The sequence below is a fragment of the Papilio machaon genome, chromosome 13, assembly GCF_912999745.1.
Source record: "Papilio machaon chromosome 13, ilPapMach1.1, whole genome shotgun sequence".
NCBI classification, from domain to species: Eukaryota; Metazoa; Arthropoda; class Insecta; order Lepidoptera; family Papilionidae; genus Papilio; species Papilio machaon.
The window spans coordinates 5,234,229-5,250,621 of record NC_059998.1 but is presented as its reverse complement, the minus strand read 5'-3'; the positions used below and the strand labels follow the sequence as shown (position 1 = coordinate 5,250,621).

The 16,393-nt window shown below is 33.6% G+C and overlaps 1 protein-coding gene across 1 annotated transcript; it reads left to right on the top strand.

Annotated features, from left to right (window-relative positions):
* The first annotated feature begins 121 nt into the window (after nucleotides 1-121).
* Nucleotides 122-2,725, top strand: LOC106710555 (circadian locomoter output cycles protein kaput). The gene has a single exon (XM_014502636.2). The coding sequence runs from the start codon at nucleotides 393-395 to the stop codon at nucleotides 1,938-1,940; it is 1,548 nt and encodes a 515-aa protein (XP_014358122.1). The 5' UTR covers nucleotides 122-392; the 3' UTR covers nucleotides 1,941-2,725.
* The last annotated feature ends 13,668 nt before the right edge of the window (nucleotides 2,726-16,393 follow it).

Here is a 16,393-nt window from a genome sequence, read left to right as displayed (position 1 = left end):
TGAAAAATAAAACAATCTATGGATAGTTGTCCTTACTCTTTGTATTTGTGATGATAAATTCCATAGATATAGCTCCTCTTTGTTTCTTTCATATTTCTGACAACTTCACATTTCACAACAGTTCGGATCAGTCCGTTTTGTGTGTGTTGTAGCTACGGATAAGAGATTGTTACTTTGAAGTAATTATATGCACTATGAAGTGTGAAAAATTAACGATTTATCATTACATGAACGAATAGAATTTTGTTTTACTCAAACATTTTTTCAAAACGTTTGAACAATGCAGAAAAGTTTACTTCGGTGATCAGTGTGATAAGTTATGAGCTGATTGTAATGAACGAGACATAAACAAGGACATTATAGTGTTGAATAAAATTGTGTTATAATTCAAAATGACCTCTCCTGGCTCATCGAATGCTCGACTTGCAATGCATTCGTCAATAACTAGTCAGGTAGGTCCCGAATTTGCAATGGCAGCTAATGTGTCGCCTCCTCAAAATTTCGCTGTGCATGCGTCCGCGCATGGTGCTGGAAATTGCACTGATTCCTCGTCGGATTCTCGATCACCAGAAATGCCATTAGCGAAGGCGAGCGACCGGGAATCACGCATTATAGCAGAAAAACACCGCAGAAGTCAATATAAAGCAGAAATTGAATCCATTCATTCTCTTCTAAATGATATCATACCTACACAAAGAAAATTAGACAAAACAAGTATTCTAAGACTAGCAGCTGACAAGCTTCGAAATGAACATGTTTTTGGGGACACTATTAAATGTGATCACCTAGAAACATGGTCTTCAGCGGTTCTGAAGTATTTCGATCTCTTTGGTGGCTTTATGATTGCTGTAACTTGCCGTGGTCGAATTTTTATAGTTTCTCCGAATATTCAAGAGAAACTGGGATATTGTGATATAGACTTGTTAGGACAAGACATTTACAAGTATGTGCACAATGAGGACAAGGATATTTTAAGATTCCACATTTACCCTCCAGAACTGCAATCAGGGTTTGATGATAATTTACTGAAACAGCATCACAATTTTAAAATTCGTTTCTTGAGAGCAGGAGCCAAGTCTGACCTGCCAAGATATGAACAGTGCCATATTAATGGTACACATAGACGTTCAGACAAAGCAACAGCTAATGGAGTTCAAGATAAACAAATAATTAGAAGGCAGAGAGTTAGGCATAATCGCACATTTTCCTCCAGCGGAAATGACTTTGTTTTTATTGGAATGGTACATGTACTTTCCAATGTAAGGCCAGTGTGTTTGGTATCACCTACTGCATATTCAGAGTATAAGACCAGGCATTTGATTGATGGTCGTATTGTGGAATGTGACCAAAGTATATCCCTTGCTGCCGGTTACATGACAGAAGAGGTAACTGGCACATCTGCTTTTATATTTATGCATAAAGATGATGTGCGTTGGGTAATATGTGTCCTGCGACAAATGTATGATCAAAGCAGAGAATACGGCGAGTCCTATTATAGACTGATGACTCGTTCAGGTCACTTCATTTATATGAGAACACGTGGATTTTTAGAAATAGATCCAAATACTAAAAAGGTGCAAAGTTTTGTTTGTATCAATAGAGTCATCAGTCAAGAATATGGACGGAAGATGATGGAGGAAATGAAGAGAAAATATTCTGTTATTGTTGATATGGAGAATCAAAGCGAGAGAGTGTCATGTGTTGATGAGGCTCCCGTGGAGCACCCAAAGCACTTGGAGCGCATTGTGATGCATCTAGTAGAGCCCCCGGCCAATGAGAATATTGATGAATTAAAATTAGTCCCACCTTCGAAAGAAAACATCATATCTGCTATTAAAAATAGTGAAAAGGTCGTCCAAGAGACTGGTATAAGGTTTGATACAAGAAAAAGAAAAAAATCTGACCCTGATGATTTGGAAGTACTGAAAAGACACAGTTAATTTTATTGTGAAAAGTTTGTAATAGGTTTATGTAATATGTGTACCTTAAACTATATGAAATAGGAAAGACAATAGGTGTTTCATGTTGTGTTCTGATATGTGTCCTTTTTTGAACTATGTGTATCGGCAAATACAAAGTATGTGCTGCACATTATAATTGTTTTCTACAAAATTCATGCAAAAACATGTCACAGTTTTTTGAAAGTGTATGAAAGGGATGGCAATTTATTTTTGCATGAATCCTTTAGACCAACAGTTATATTATATGTACTCTAATCTAATTCTAGTTAAGTAACACATTTTATAAGGTGTTTAAAAAATTATTAAATGTATGTGCAATTCTCAGCAATTATTTAATGTGGTGTTATTCCCTAGCACATATGAGGGTCCATTTTTCTAATTCAACTTTGTATTGTACATTTTATAGCAACGCATATGCCATAAAATGTATTCACCACCTTATCCATCCTTTAATGAATATAATTATGAGGATGTGTAGTGTTTCTTTGCCAGATAATGGAATGTAAGTCTGAAAACTGTGGTATTTTCTTTTTAAATTTACATACTGACTTAAAGAGTATTTTTCTACTGTAGATTGTGAAAAATAAATTCACATTAAAAGTGACCAGTTGCGAAGTTATCAAATGTTTTTCTAAGTCAGATATATTCAGGGGTTATTAGTAAATTGCTAGCAGTCAGACTCGTGTTATTACCTTATTTTTTTGCTTGTAACTGGTTTGTTGCCTAAGGGCTTTTGCAATTGATTGGTGGAATTAATTAAATACATTTTTAATTTTATATTTTTTAATTGATTTATTTGACATCCAACTAACATATAAAATAAACCAACTGACCATTTAATAACTAATATTGTGGGCAAATGATAAATTGAAAAATTAATGAAATCTAATAATGTTTTGGTAAAAAAGGTCATATAAATGTATTACTATTATGCCAATGTTATATTTTATTGACAAACCACACTAGGAAACTAAAATCATGAGGTTTAGATGAGTGGTCCACCATCTTCATTCTTTTCATGGCAATTATTATCAGTTGCCTATTGAAGTTAAGCTTACTGTTTCCAGTTCCAATTTTCCCTGGTTCATCAATAGCTGTAAATGAAAAAAAAGAATTAAACTACGTTACGTCCAATTACAATCAGCGGCTTTGATGCTCAAGACATTAATCTTCGATATAGTCTACTTAAATATGACATATAAAAAAATATGGATATACTTTAATTTTTCTTTCTTTATTTGAAAAACATATAAATGAAAAGATTTGAGGAGTCTTAAAAAATCAAATTAACTCTTGCTCAAACATTCTAATTATATTAAATGAGTAACAATTAGGGTACTTCACTAATGAGCATTACAGAGATCAGGCGTTTAAGTAAATATAAAAGTGTTGATCCCAGCTAACCAAGATCAGCCATTAGCCAGGAAAAAATTGTAAAATAAGATCAAGTTCTATCAGTGAAGTGGGTAAACAGATAATTATCGTATTAAATACTTAAGTAAGAAATATAATTTTTTTCTTAACGACTACGTGCACGAATAAACTATGTTGTTTAACTACATACGATTGCATGAAGTATAATTACTTGTAATGTTTTACATTCGTAGTTGCATTATATTGATGGTTGTTCATATATGTATCTGTAATTGTATATTCAAATTATCTGCAAAAAATATAGTATATAAAATATAGTATCTGCAAAAAATTCTAAATTTCTTGATTGAATGAATTTGACAAAGTATCATATAAAGGAGTGCACTGGCTTATAAATTAGCTTGCGCTGCATCTCATAATCTGTCAAGGACATTATTCCATTGAATCGCCAGGGAAGCGGGTGGGAGGAGGCAGCTCGATAATTTTAAAAATGTAGAACTGATGAAAAAATACATCAAACAAGACCATATTAATGATAGCCGCTAGACATAGCCTAGATCATCCTTCCGATGCTTTATCTTGAATATACATACCTATTTAACTATGCACGAAAATTAGTGTTTTTTTTACATATTTTATCGTACCATCTTATTATATTTGATTGTTTAATTCAAATTCAAAAAATACTCGGGTTTTATGTTTGGTTTCAGTAATTGAAAGTTTTATTGATATTATACTGCTAATAAAATGTCCTATTAGTGTGCCAAAAGCTTATCTTAGTGTTTTACGGATAATGTACGCTTGTTATTTTTATTATTTGGTTATATGTAAATATTAATAGAAACGTAGCTATTAGAAAAGTTATATCCATACTCAATGCCTGATATTCGACACATAGTTGCTCATACCCTCGTAAATATAACGACAACTTGAAGGACAATTTTGATTTTAAATAAATATTCGTTTAACTTTTGCCCTAAGCTCCAGCTCCACCGCGAAATACAAGTACCGCTGGATAAATTCCCCTGCGATCTAGTGTAATTTGATTAGATTTGAGTTGTGGAACTGGACATCGGAAGAATTTTTTCTGTAAAATCAATGTCCAATCTATGAAAAAAAATGTAGTTTCCCTTTTATATTTGTCGTTTGTCACAAATATGGATGGAAGTAAAATGCGGCGCCGCAAAAAAGTAGCGACGGGTGCGCGGAGGTGTGGCTTGAGTCGCGTCGAAGCAGATCGACGATACCGTGCGATCAAGGAGGTAGAAATCAAACCTATGCATTGGAACAGGCAATTTCTCTAATGTTCCGCTTCTCATACATTTTGACAAATATTAACGAAATTACCGCGGTTACGGTTCCGCAGCGGAGGTGTGCTACAGGGAACTTGGAAAATTTATATTATTATGTTTGATATTAGGGACTAGACGAATCGCCGGAATTGAACTTGATAATCAACAATACATCATTGTAATGTATGTTCTCTACAGAAGTATATGTTATCTATGATAGTGTATACTATGTGTACGTGTGCAAATACCACCGTTAGGAATCGCGCGGCGCGGCGGCGGCCTCGCTATACACGGCTGTTACCTCGATAATCACCGCCACAGCTTTCCGCCGGCGTCGCCGCCGTCTATTGCGGTAGGTCGGCTATTGTGCGTGATTCACGAAACGTTTTGGGAATTCCATAATGGCAACGCTTACTTAATTTCTGTTTACACCCCAAACTCATAACATTCACTTTTGTTGATATCAACCAGTCTTATAAATGACTACGTTTGCTTTTTTAAAGTTTAGACGTGTATAAAAATTTAGTCAGTTGCCATGGTAAAAAAAATATTGTGTTTGTACGTCCAATTTGTCCGTTTATCTTTTTAAAATGTAAACTTAGTTTTATTCATAAACTAGCTTTTACCCGCGACTCCGTCCGCGCGAAATTAAAAATAGAAAACGGGGTAAAAATTATCCTATGTCCGTTTCCTGATTCTAAGCTACCTGCCCACCAATTTTCAGTCAAATCGATTCAGCCGTTCTTGAGTTATAAATGGTGTAACTAACACGACTTTCTTTTATATATATAGATAAGATGTACAAAATATGATATACAGCTATTACCTTGGGTATTGTTCAAGTAAAATCTTGGACATTAGGAATTGGAATCTCAACCGTCTACGATTCGATCAAGTTTGCGCCACTTCACTGAGTTAAAAGACCGATTTAAACACTTGCTATTCAGATTGATGGTGGATTTAGATATAAAACTTCATCAGTGTAATATGGAGTGTTCAATTGAATAAGGGGTTGGAGATTGTCTAGAAAGGACATATCGTGGTATCAGTTTACTCCACAGGGTAACTAGTGTAGGACAGAGAGAGAGAGCGAGTTATCTATCAAGACAAATTAACAGATTTTTAATGTGAGACAATAATTTCTCAAAACGTATCAATATAACTTGGTGATTTGTATATATCTTGAAGTAATAATGAAAGGAAATAGATTTTTTTGCCAACCACGTGAAACTGATCTTAAAGACACTATCGTTAATCGACGCGTAATTGTACTCAGATTGTTTACGGCGATTACGTTTTAGAAGTTTGTTGATTCTTTTTCTTTTTAAACGACTTCATAAATGAGAAGTTTCTTAATTCGTCGGTATGTTTTTTTTAATATAATAAGGGAGCTCAGACAGAAACGGCGCGTTTTACGGATTGAGACATAAAATTCTTTATTAATTGTATTTGCTGAACATTAAAATGAGTGAAAGTGTATTTAGAACATAAATCGAAAGGAACATAAAGTTCGTAACTGATTATTTTAGCAATTATAAAAGTAATCAGTAATAGATCAACAAAATTTAAACCCCTAAAACACAGCTTTGGCTGGCCTGTTACAGTTATGGCCCACCCTTAAATTGTTATGAAATATCTATAATTCTTATTTGTCATTTCTCATGTCCTTTTGTATAAATGAAGTCGGCTAAAAATAAATTTCTATGTAATCAGTAACTACATAATAATTTGAATAACTATTCTTGGGGTCAGTTCGGAGTGCAGATTTATGAAGAAAAAAAAATGAAACCTTGCCAGATGTTGATGTAGGGAAAAATCAATATCACGTTTTTTATTGTACCGTATCTATGTATTTGGAATATACTTGAAAATTATATTAAATATTTATAGATTTAAGTGTACTGCTTAATTGATGTAGCTTTTCGGTGTCATTTTTCTTTATAGTTTGTGATTATTTAGTAAATAAGAAACACTGTAATAATAAATTGGGTCCTATAGTCTACATCTAGAACAGCTGCTTTATAACATATTTATGATGCAACAATAGTGTTATATTATTTTAATAAATTCTTTATTAGTTTTTTGGCAATATTTTAGTATGATATTATATGATTGCTGTTAGTTTATGTGAATTGTTATTTTATTTTGGTCTAGTTACAAAGGTTAAAAATTAATTTCTCTTTGGCTCATCTCGAATTTAATTTATAGTCGAACAAGGATATCTGGCCACATGATAGACGCGCTGTCATCGCGCTTAGTTGGCTGAATAAATCGATATAAAATATACGAAGCCATGTCTTAGTTCAAAAACACGCTAGGTTTAAAATATGGAATCGAATTCAAGTAGTCATTATAAGCTTATAATTGTGATTTGTGTAGATACAGCCTTATCGTTAATACTGATAAGGCGAGTGTTGTCAGTTGGTTACTGCACAGACCCCATTTGGTTAAATTGACAAAGACTGCTATTATAAATTTCATTTTTATTATGTAAAGTGGTACTCCTTGTTGTTATTGTTGTATAAGGTTTGATTTAAATTGCACAGAGCATAGAAAATGAAAAAATTAAACATTATTGTTGTTGTTTAGATTAGGTAAATGTTTGGGTAATTTTTATGCTATCGAACTTGATTTATTATATGGCAAACTATTTGTGGCATAAAAATAATATTGTTGTGGAATAATTCTGCTTTACTTTTAAAGGATCCAGTCTGTAATTTTTTATATGGCGATTTTATCTTAGTGGTGGTAAATTCCTAAAGGCCAAAACTTCAAATTGGAATTTAAAAACTTAATTATCTAAAATGTGTTGCTTAATTCTCAATTAATTATTTGTAAACCCTTACTTAATATAAATGACTTTACATTTGTTATGGAATAAAGTAGTAAAAGTAAGGTTGTGACGACTATATCTCAATGTCAATGAAATTGTAAAATATCGGTGATTTTAAAGGCGTGGAACGAATGTCTAATTTAAACGTAGGTATTTAATGTAAGATTTTAGTGTGTGTTATTAAACACGTTTTTTTACAATCCGTGTCGTTCAATCGGCTAAAATTGTACGTTGCAATGATATATTGATGTATAATAAAATGGAAAATTATACTATAGTTGTTTTATTGAAGAACTAAAGTTTTATTCAAAATTAATTTTCTCTAAGTTTCCCCTTGCATACTGTAGACTGTCTACTAACTATAAGTTGTACAAACCTTTTTATATTTTCTTTGTCTTTTGGTGATGAAATTCGAAAAAGGAATTTGGTGATTTCACTAGATTGGTCGGAGGAGTACATGTCTTTGCGGCGAACTATGGAAGCCTAAAGCTCTTTGTACATAAGGCAACATAAATTTTCGAAACCCAGCAAACACACAATGTAATAAAGCAATACAATGTCGTAGAGATTCGTACACAGGCACGCGTCGCCTACATTTTATTATTTCGTTGTCAAAGCCGGTCTTACGCTTCCTGTTTGTTGAGATCTTCGTGAAAAAGGATTCGTTTAAAGTTTATACAGTTGTCATTATGTAAATTCGTGTCGACGATTTAATGTGTGTACGTAGCGCGCGCTACGCGATACTCGCGACGCAAGCATACAATATTAGTTTCGAATATTTACGTTTTCTTGTGTATCAACGGCTTAAGTTGAACTCTGAAGTAACTAAAGAGTATTTATAATATTTTGTTGCGCCTAGAGTATAATAATATCTAGGACTATAACATTTACTGCGCAGTAACAGTCGTGACTTAGTATTTACAAATTGTATTTTTATGTCTTGATAGTACATAGCGCACATTTGTTTACGCTTGAATAAAATATTTTCAGTTGAAGATATAATAGGTATTTAACGGTAAGGAATGCTATTAAATGAACGTAAAATTAAAACTATATACCTATATTTAGTGTTTTTGTTCAATTGTGACCACCAGTAGTCTTAAAAATTATAACTTCAAATTTTATTTTTCTATCAACCTGTGCGGCGACCGATGATTGTCCCGCTAATTAATATAACATTTAACTGAATCGTTTTTGTTACTTTCATTTGAACTTGACACAATATGCACTTTAATCTAATAAAACATTTATATTCCTGCTTAACATTATCATGCAAAAAAAAATTACATAATTCGCGGTAATGTTTGGGTAAAACAAAATTTGTCATCTTTTTCATCGGCGTGCTTCTTTTGTTTTTTCCTCCTTTGTTTTTTTTTCTCCACAACATTGGCAATGGCGTGTCACGATAAATGAATATGAAATACAAAGTAGATAAATATTTTTCTGTAAGTCCCAGGAAAATCTTCTGCATTGTTGCTATTTTATTTATCAACGGACGTAGCAAGCTCCATGATTGCGATTTTGTTTGAAATATAGGGTAGTAGGTAGCCATTTTATTAACAAAGCGCCCGATAATGACAAAAAGTTTGATTGTTTTCAGAGCCTTATGTTTGTAGTTTGTAGGCTCGTATCTATAGCATATTTGTACAGTATTTGCGAATATATAGTACGATGTTATAGTGTATAAATGCGAATTTTTAGATGGATGTTTGTTTGAAGGTATCTCTAAAACGGCTCAACAGGTCTCTATGAAATTTGGCATACATTTAGAGTTGAGTCTGAAAGAACACATGGACATGGATTACTAATTAAGTTTGTGTCGCGGGCGATAACTAGTTAATATGTGTTCTACATTTTTCAATTAATTAATCATTAGTTATCTTCTTGATTCTAGCTGATGAAAATGTTGGTTACAGTAATGTTGTTTACTTTAGCCTACTATGTATCGTTATATGGGTTTCGGATTAGCAAGTTCCAGATTTGGCTCGACTGTCGTGACGTTTAGTAATTAAAAAATATATGTTGCAACACTAACAATATATAAGTACATACTTATTGTTAGCACATATAAATTGCTTGCATTGTTTTGCAATCGGTAATTAATTGCGTTACATGATCAAGCCAACTTCTCTATTGTATTATTGTATTTACATAGTACAAAGTCAAGGCGTAAGCTATTCACCGTACAGCTATGCTAATATGACCTCGATTGCAATGTACATAATACATCTATGTTTTTACTGGCATTTCTTTTATTGTACATACAGGACTATATCTTATAATTTGAATGAATATAATATATGAATGAAGTATACATAGGTACAAAAATTAACACGCTGCGGCGGTCCCTTCAAATCTGAGTAACCTAACACCCTAGAGGGAAAAGTACAAACTCTTCAAATCAGGCAAGGCGCTTAGGTTCAACGAGATCGCAAATACCCATACTTCCTTATCCTCTAGCGGACAAAAGGGGTGAAGTATTCGTGTTAGTTAACAATGAATCTGTATTTATAAATGGTTCGTTGAGATTGTAGTTACATACATCAGCGCGGACTCACTCCGCTAGCGCCGAATGCTGAGGCGCGGTCAGGGACGCGGCCATGACCACGGTCAATGGCGTCTCAAGGTGCCCGCCAAAACGATCTGTGTTGCCAATATACAAAATAATTTTTGTTTTCCCCAATAAAAATTTTACCAACAAAATTAGGTAAATAAGTTAAATTAATTAATTCGGTACTGTTTTAATAGACAAAATATATTCTATGAGTTCTTAGGCACTTTCTAAAAATTTTCCAATAAAATTGTTGTCTCTAATATTTTATGGCAGGGCTACATTATAAGTATAGAAGATAAAAGCATAATACTCTCTACAGTTATAGGTTTGCCGTGTCACCAAACCTACTAGCCGGACAGACCAGCCAGTTTGGCCGGACATTTGGGTAGAAAGGTCGGACACCCTGTATTATTTAGATTTTTGTCTCAGTATTAATAGATCTCGTTTGGGAAATGTAAAAAGCCTAACAAAAGCCGGAAAACCGTTTATTTTGGCCGGACACGCAATCAAAAATCCTACCTATGTCCGGCTTTATCCGGACGCCTGGCAACGCTATACAGGTAAGTACAATCGATCCCTGGTGATTAGGGCCGATTAGTGCCTGAGCCGTGATTTCCTGAGAAATAACATTCTCGGAAGGGTACGACAAAAAATTACTTTACCAGTATCCTGTCCTTGACAACTTCCAAGTTACCAATTTAACGGTTTCTATGACGCTTCATTCATGTGTAAACGAAAAATATATTTCTATTTAAAAATTCCAACGTCAAAAACAAAGGGAACAACGCGTGACTACCATAATCGAGCAAATAGAGAAAAGAACTCAGATTTTGAGAACAAATCAGAAAATCCATACTTTATACATAGCACGGTTGATCCACTCTATTTGATTTTATAAATTTGCGGTGTTAACAAATTAAAATCCACATTTTATACTTTTTTAAAACCTACCAATAATCTACTAATTTCTACGAGACGTTTACGATGCCCGTCCATTTTATTTGATTATCATTTAAAATTTACGTTAACAGGTACAGAATTAAAAAAAAATGAATAGGTATAATTTATATTATGCATTCCATGACTTGAACCGTTCGAAGTTGGTATTCTTAGTGACCCATTCGTTCGACCTGTTCATGAGATCTTGTCACTTACTTCAAATGCACAAGCTTTGGTGGCCAACTTCACACATACATTTGTAATGGAGGTCAAGCAAGTTCATAATTATCGTGTTTGATATTTACTCTTCGCTTAAATGGAAGATTCATCATGCTTATTATTAATACAACTAGGGTTGCCAGGTCGCCAAACCTACTAGCTGGACAGACCAGCCAGTTTGGCCGGACATTTGGGTAGAAAGGTCGGACACCCTATATTATTTAGGATTTTGTCTCAGTATTAATAGGTACAATTAAGGGTAAACAAAAGCCGAAAAAACCGTTTATTTTGGCCGGACACGCAATCAAAAAGCCTACCTATGTCCGGCTTTATCCGGACGCCTGGCAACGCTAAATACAACTTATAGCAATCATTGGTAATAAGATAAGAAATATGCAATTAAAAAAAGTCGGTAATCGCAACGTCGCAATAACCTATACCAACTTTATTAGTCACGATAACCGATTTCTAATCTTTAGACCGAAGTCCGAACGAAGATTACGAAGGCTTTGATTTGTTCCAAGTAAGGGATCGAATAGGACTTTTTATGCTTCACATATTAAAATGGTGTCCCGAACATTCCTAGTAGTAGGAATTGAAAAAAGAATTATCAATATCGGTTAAGCAGAAGCGGAGTTCGGGGGGTTCACACATAAAAACCTACCTAAAAATAAATTTAAAAAACATTTTAAATTTATAATAGCTTAATTTATGTAAAACTAGCTTTTACCCGCGACTCCGTCCGCGCGGAACAAAAAAATAGAAAACGGGGTAAAAATTATCCTATGTCCGTTTCCTGGTTCTAAGCTACCTTCCCACCAATTTTCAGTCAAATCGATTCAGCCGTTCTTGAGTTATAAATAGTGTAACTAACACGACTTTCTTTTATATATATAGATTTACATGGAGAAAGTAAAGGAATATGAAATTTAAATGTCAATGTGAATACATTTATTGTTATCGTGATCCTTATTAGTCGAGTATTCTGTTGACCCGATTCATTATCGTTGTATTGTGTGTGCATTCTAGATAAACATGAAGGCCCTTAAATAACATCTCGAAATGATAACAGCGTGGGGGCAGTTCGCGCGGAGTCCATCGTGTAATTGCATCGCTAGAGGTGACATTGGTCGGTCATCGAACTCGACAACGGCCTTGTATTGTGTCGGTTGGGCTGCCGCTGCCGCTACCGCTACCCCGCCCCGCTGTTCCTCGCCCCTCACCACATACCGCGTCTTAATTCCCCGCTATTAGTATTACCAGATATAAATTTTATCCGTATTATAAGCAGATATTTAATGCTATTTTTTGAAAAGCACAACAGTGTAATCTATGTATTAATGTATGTAATAGTGTCAAATATACTGTATAACACGTTTGATGGATGATGTAAAAACTACCAAGATCTATGCAGTAACAATGGTACTACACTGGACACGTGCTATTTATAGAGGCATTTAGCTGGTAAGACTAACATGTAAATATGCACTTCGCTTACGTAACGCATGACAACTATCGTGTGTGTGTACACAATGTCAACTATCGCGCGTGTGTGTGTGTGTGTATTTATCATGAGCAAATAGATCGTAAGTACCTACCGATTGCAAATTAATAAATACTTATGTTGACGATAAACAACACCCGGTTTGCATTACGTTACAATTTAATACTGTTTTCATTAGTTTACTTAATTTATAAACAAATCAAGTTATAGGTATGATACCGATGTACTTCGTTTTGAATTAAATTGCGCAGTATAATGTTTTCTTATTATTAAATCAAATGGGTTTTACCAAAGATGAATAACTTATAGGCCGTATACAGTTAACCAGTCTTGAGAGATCTGTTAATCATCAACATGCAGAATGCAGTTAAAAAACTGATGTATTTGATAATAACAAAAAAAAATCATGAAAGAAAAATGGACAATGACTTTTAAAAAGCCTGATGTCATTTTTAGCAATTTTTATTTAATAGCGTATAACAGCAATCTTGGTTAACGTTATCCCAACGTCAAAAAATCGTACTACAAAATAAAAACAAAAATTACCTACTCTCTGATTCACACTAAAGAAGTGGCAAACGAAAGCTAGTAGTAAGTACAATATGAATAAAATTTAGTGTGTTGATGTGCGATTTATACTATATTTTGGCTGTTAGCCAAATGATGCACTTTCAGACTATGTAAATTGTAAGGTGGTCAAGCGTCAAATGATCAGCTTTTTTAAAACATTGGCGCATACCATATTACATTACATTATATACATATAACATTTTCTTTATAAATAACTCAATAAATAAAGCAAGAATTTGTACTTGAGCACTAAAAATTTCACCCGCATATATATGAAATTAAATAAAGTTATGTTGACCACATAAAATTAAGGAATGTTAAGAAAAGAAAAATAAATAAATAAATGATTAATACGCAGGTGCAAATTAATAAAATTTCGCTGTATTTTGACCAGGTCACCAATGAAATATTTGGATAGATTTCTGACGAAGTCCACTTTGAAAGATCTTATGATCTATCTGGTGGTTTTAGAAAATGGTCCCCTTGTTTTTTGATAAGTAGAAATCTTTTCAAATATCTCGAGAGCTCGAATCATCGCAAGAGTCGCTGTGCAGAACACAAAATTAGTACACGAAGGGATGCGGGTAGAGAGCAATGCGCAGCGCACAGCTCAAGGTCAGCCGCCAACATACTTGAAAAATACTATACTTAGCGACAACGTTAGACCTTACGAAAAACAGACATTGAAGTCGGAATTTTGAAAGTATTATTAGATGATGTTTTAAACCGCGTGAATATAATGGTTAAATAGCAGTATTCATTTTGTGCACTTTTTATATTTGTGGTGTCACCTACATATATATATTGCCAGACGAATGTGGTTAATTTTGAATATTACAGAAATATGAATAATTTATGGAAAAGTGTCTGGTCACCCTGACTGTTTAATGTCGAACTAGCTAATTTGTTACTTTGCTCTTTTGTTATTTAGGAGAAAAAAATTAAGTAGTCATTTGTTTTTTTTTCTGTATTCTGCCGTAATAAGTAAGACCTCGTTATCAAGTAGTTAAGATGTGCATAGTTTAACTTTTTTTGATTTAATGGATAAAAAATACTGAAGAACTATACGACGAGAGACTGGACCTTGGCAATAAAAATCAGATTTGATATTTGTCATTTTAAAACAGCATTATTAAACTTGCTCTATTTGTTTAAAATAACAACTTATAGAAATAAAAATGAAGGCATGGTAAATATTGTTTTTTCCTTTGTTAATGAAAGCGTGCTGAAACTGCTTTGAAAACAGAATAAATAGCTCTTCGAATTTACTCTGCATACGTTCTGTTTAGAACAATAGAATATTCATTTTAATCTGTAGACCATTGTATCTTTTTTAAACGTTTTCTATGAATTTAAAAAATTTTACTTTTTATATCTTAATGTGACAAACGAGCGAGCGGCAACCTGAATTCGTACCCGTACCGAATAGCTACCCATAGATATCCGCGATTGCAGATGCGTTGACTACCTTTAATAGACGGAGTAAGAGACACAAAGAATATTTCTCCTTCCTATTCATCTTTCCTCCGTCAAATATTCTCCCTCTTCTTTCCTTGCCTTATAAGAAAAGGATGGGAAGGGAAAGAGGACTAAAATTTGGTCTCCAGCACACACACTATTCAGTCAAAACGCGGAATTGCTTCCACTTCACGGCTGTCATCTGTGTGGTCGTTATTTTGCGTTGGGGAAATCGGCCAATTCGTGCAACAGGTTTTGTTATTGCTGGCATCTACTGATTATTAAAGTTTTCCTATGTCTTAAAAGTCAAGTTTACTTAACGTCTTTTTTTTTTTTTTAGAGAATATAATATTAACCTCACTTCTTATTTATATTTTTAATGCGAAACTTTAGATGAATGGATGTTTGTTAGAAGGTATCTCCAGAACGGCTGAACGGATCTCGAAACGGACACGGAGTCGAAAAACACATTTCTTCTGTATGTAGTTTAAACAAAAGGAATAATGTTTAGTGCCCCTCGGCCAGACGAATAATTGGAGTGTAACAGTATATGAAAACAGATGGAAAATTATCCTTAAAGTAGCTGTCGCCCGCGACTTCACCGTACGGAATTAAAAAAAATGAATAACTAGCCTATTTGTCCAGCCAGACTATATTCTACATCTGGGCTATCATCAAAATTTGTTGTGGCGTTACAGGGATACCTACTAACAAACATTCATCTATCCAGTCATCCGTCCAGCCATTCATCCATCCCTCTAAACATTCGCATTTATAATATTAGTAAGATTATAAATTAAAGCATACCTACACGAAAAACACAAATTGATATGCCTTCTTTTATCGATTTACACTATACTATTCGTTTCATTTTTACATAATAATCAATAAATTAAATTTTCATACATGACGTCATAAAAATCATTAGAATTAAACACCTTGATAGCTACATAATGTTGAAATTATGAAAAAGCTTGAATTTTAAAAGTAGCGTGTCTTTATTTAAAGCTCATCCGTAATTAATAAAACAACAAAACGGTACGCAATTTACGTATATAATTAAAATTCTTTTGAGAAAACATCTTTAGAATTTCAATAAAAAAACCTTGAGCGTCGCTTTCACGTGCGTCCTTGAAAGAGCTTAATTCAAAGCAAAACAAAAATAGACATATTTAAAATAGAGATTTGGTAATACGAAAATTTTTAAATCTGCATATTGTACAATAAAGATAAATTGCAATACGCAGTTGGGGGTGCAACAAGAGCATTATGATTCAAGATGGCGGCTGGCGCAGCTGGCTCGGCCTGGATGGTTGCTGGGCAACGCCCAAGGCGCTGGGGGATCGCTCGTACTAAGGAAACTCGATATTAAGTAAGTAATATTTTTGTAATATTTGTGACGATGAAGATTTTAACAACACGAACTAATAATAATTAAACTACAAACATTACTTTTTATCTGCACCAAAGTGTAGAAAATATTTTTTCTAGTAACGCCTTAAATAATTTATTTATTGTTGTAATATAGACTATCATAACTATTATAGCCTATCTTTCAGAAGAAAAGTTATTCTTTTTGCGAAAATACTCACAGAGGTTTTATTTAAAAAATACCTTAATTCATGATACATTAAAATGTGAAGGAGATTTAGTTAATATCACATAACAGTGGTGTGCAATGCCGAAACT

Excerpts from the sequence above, each read along its gene's own strand:
- LOC106710555 (XM_014502636.2), top strand. The coding sequence starts at position 393 with ATGACCTCTCCTGGCTCATCGAATGCTCGACTTGCAATGCATTCGTCA.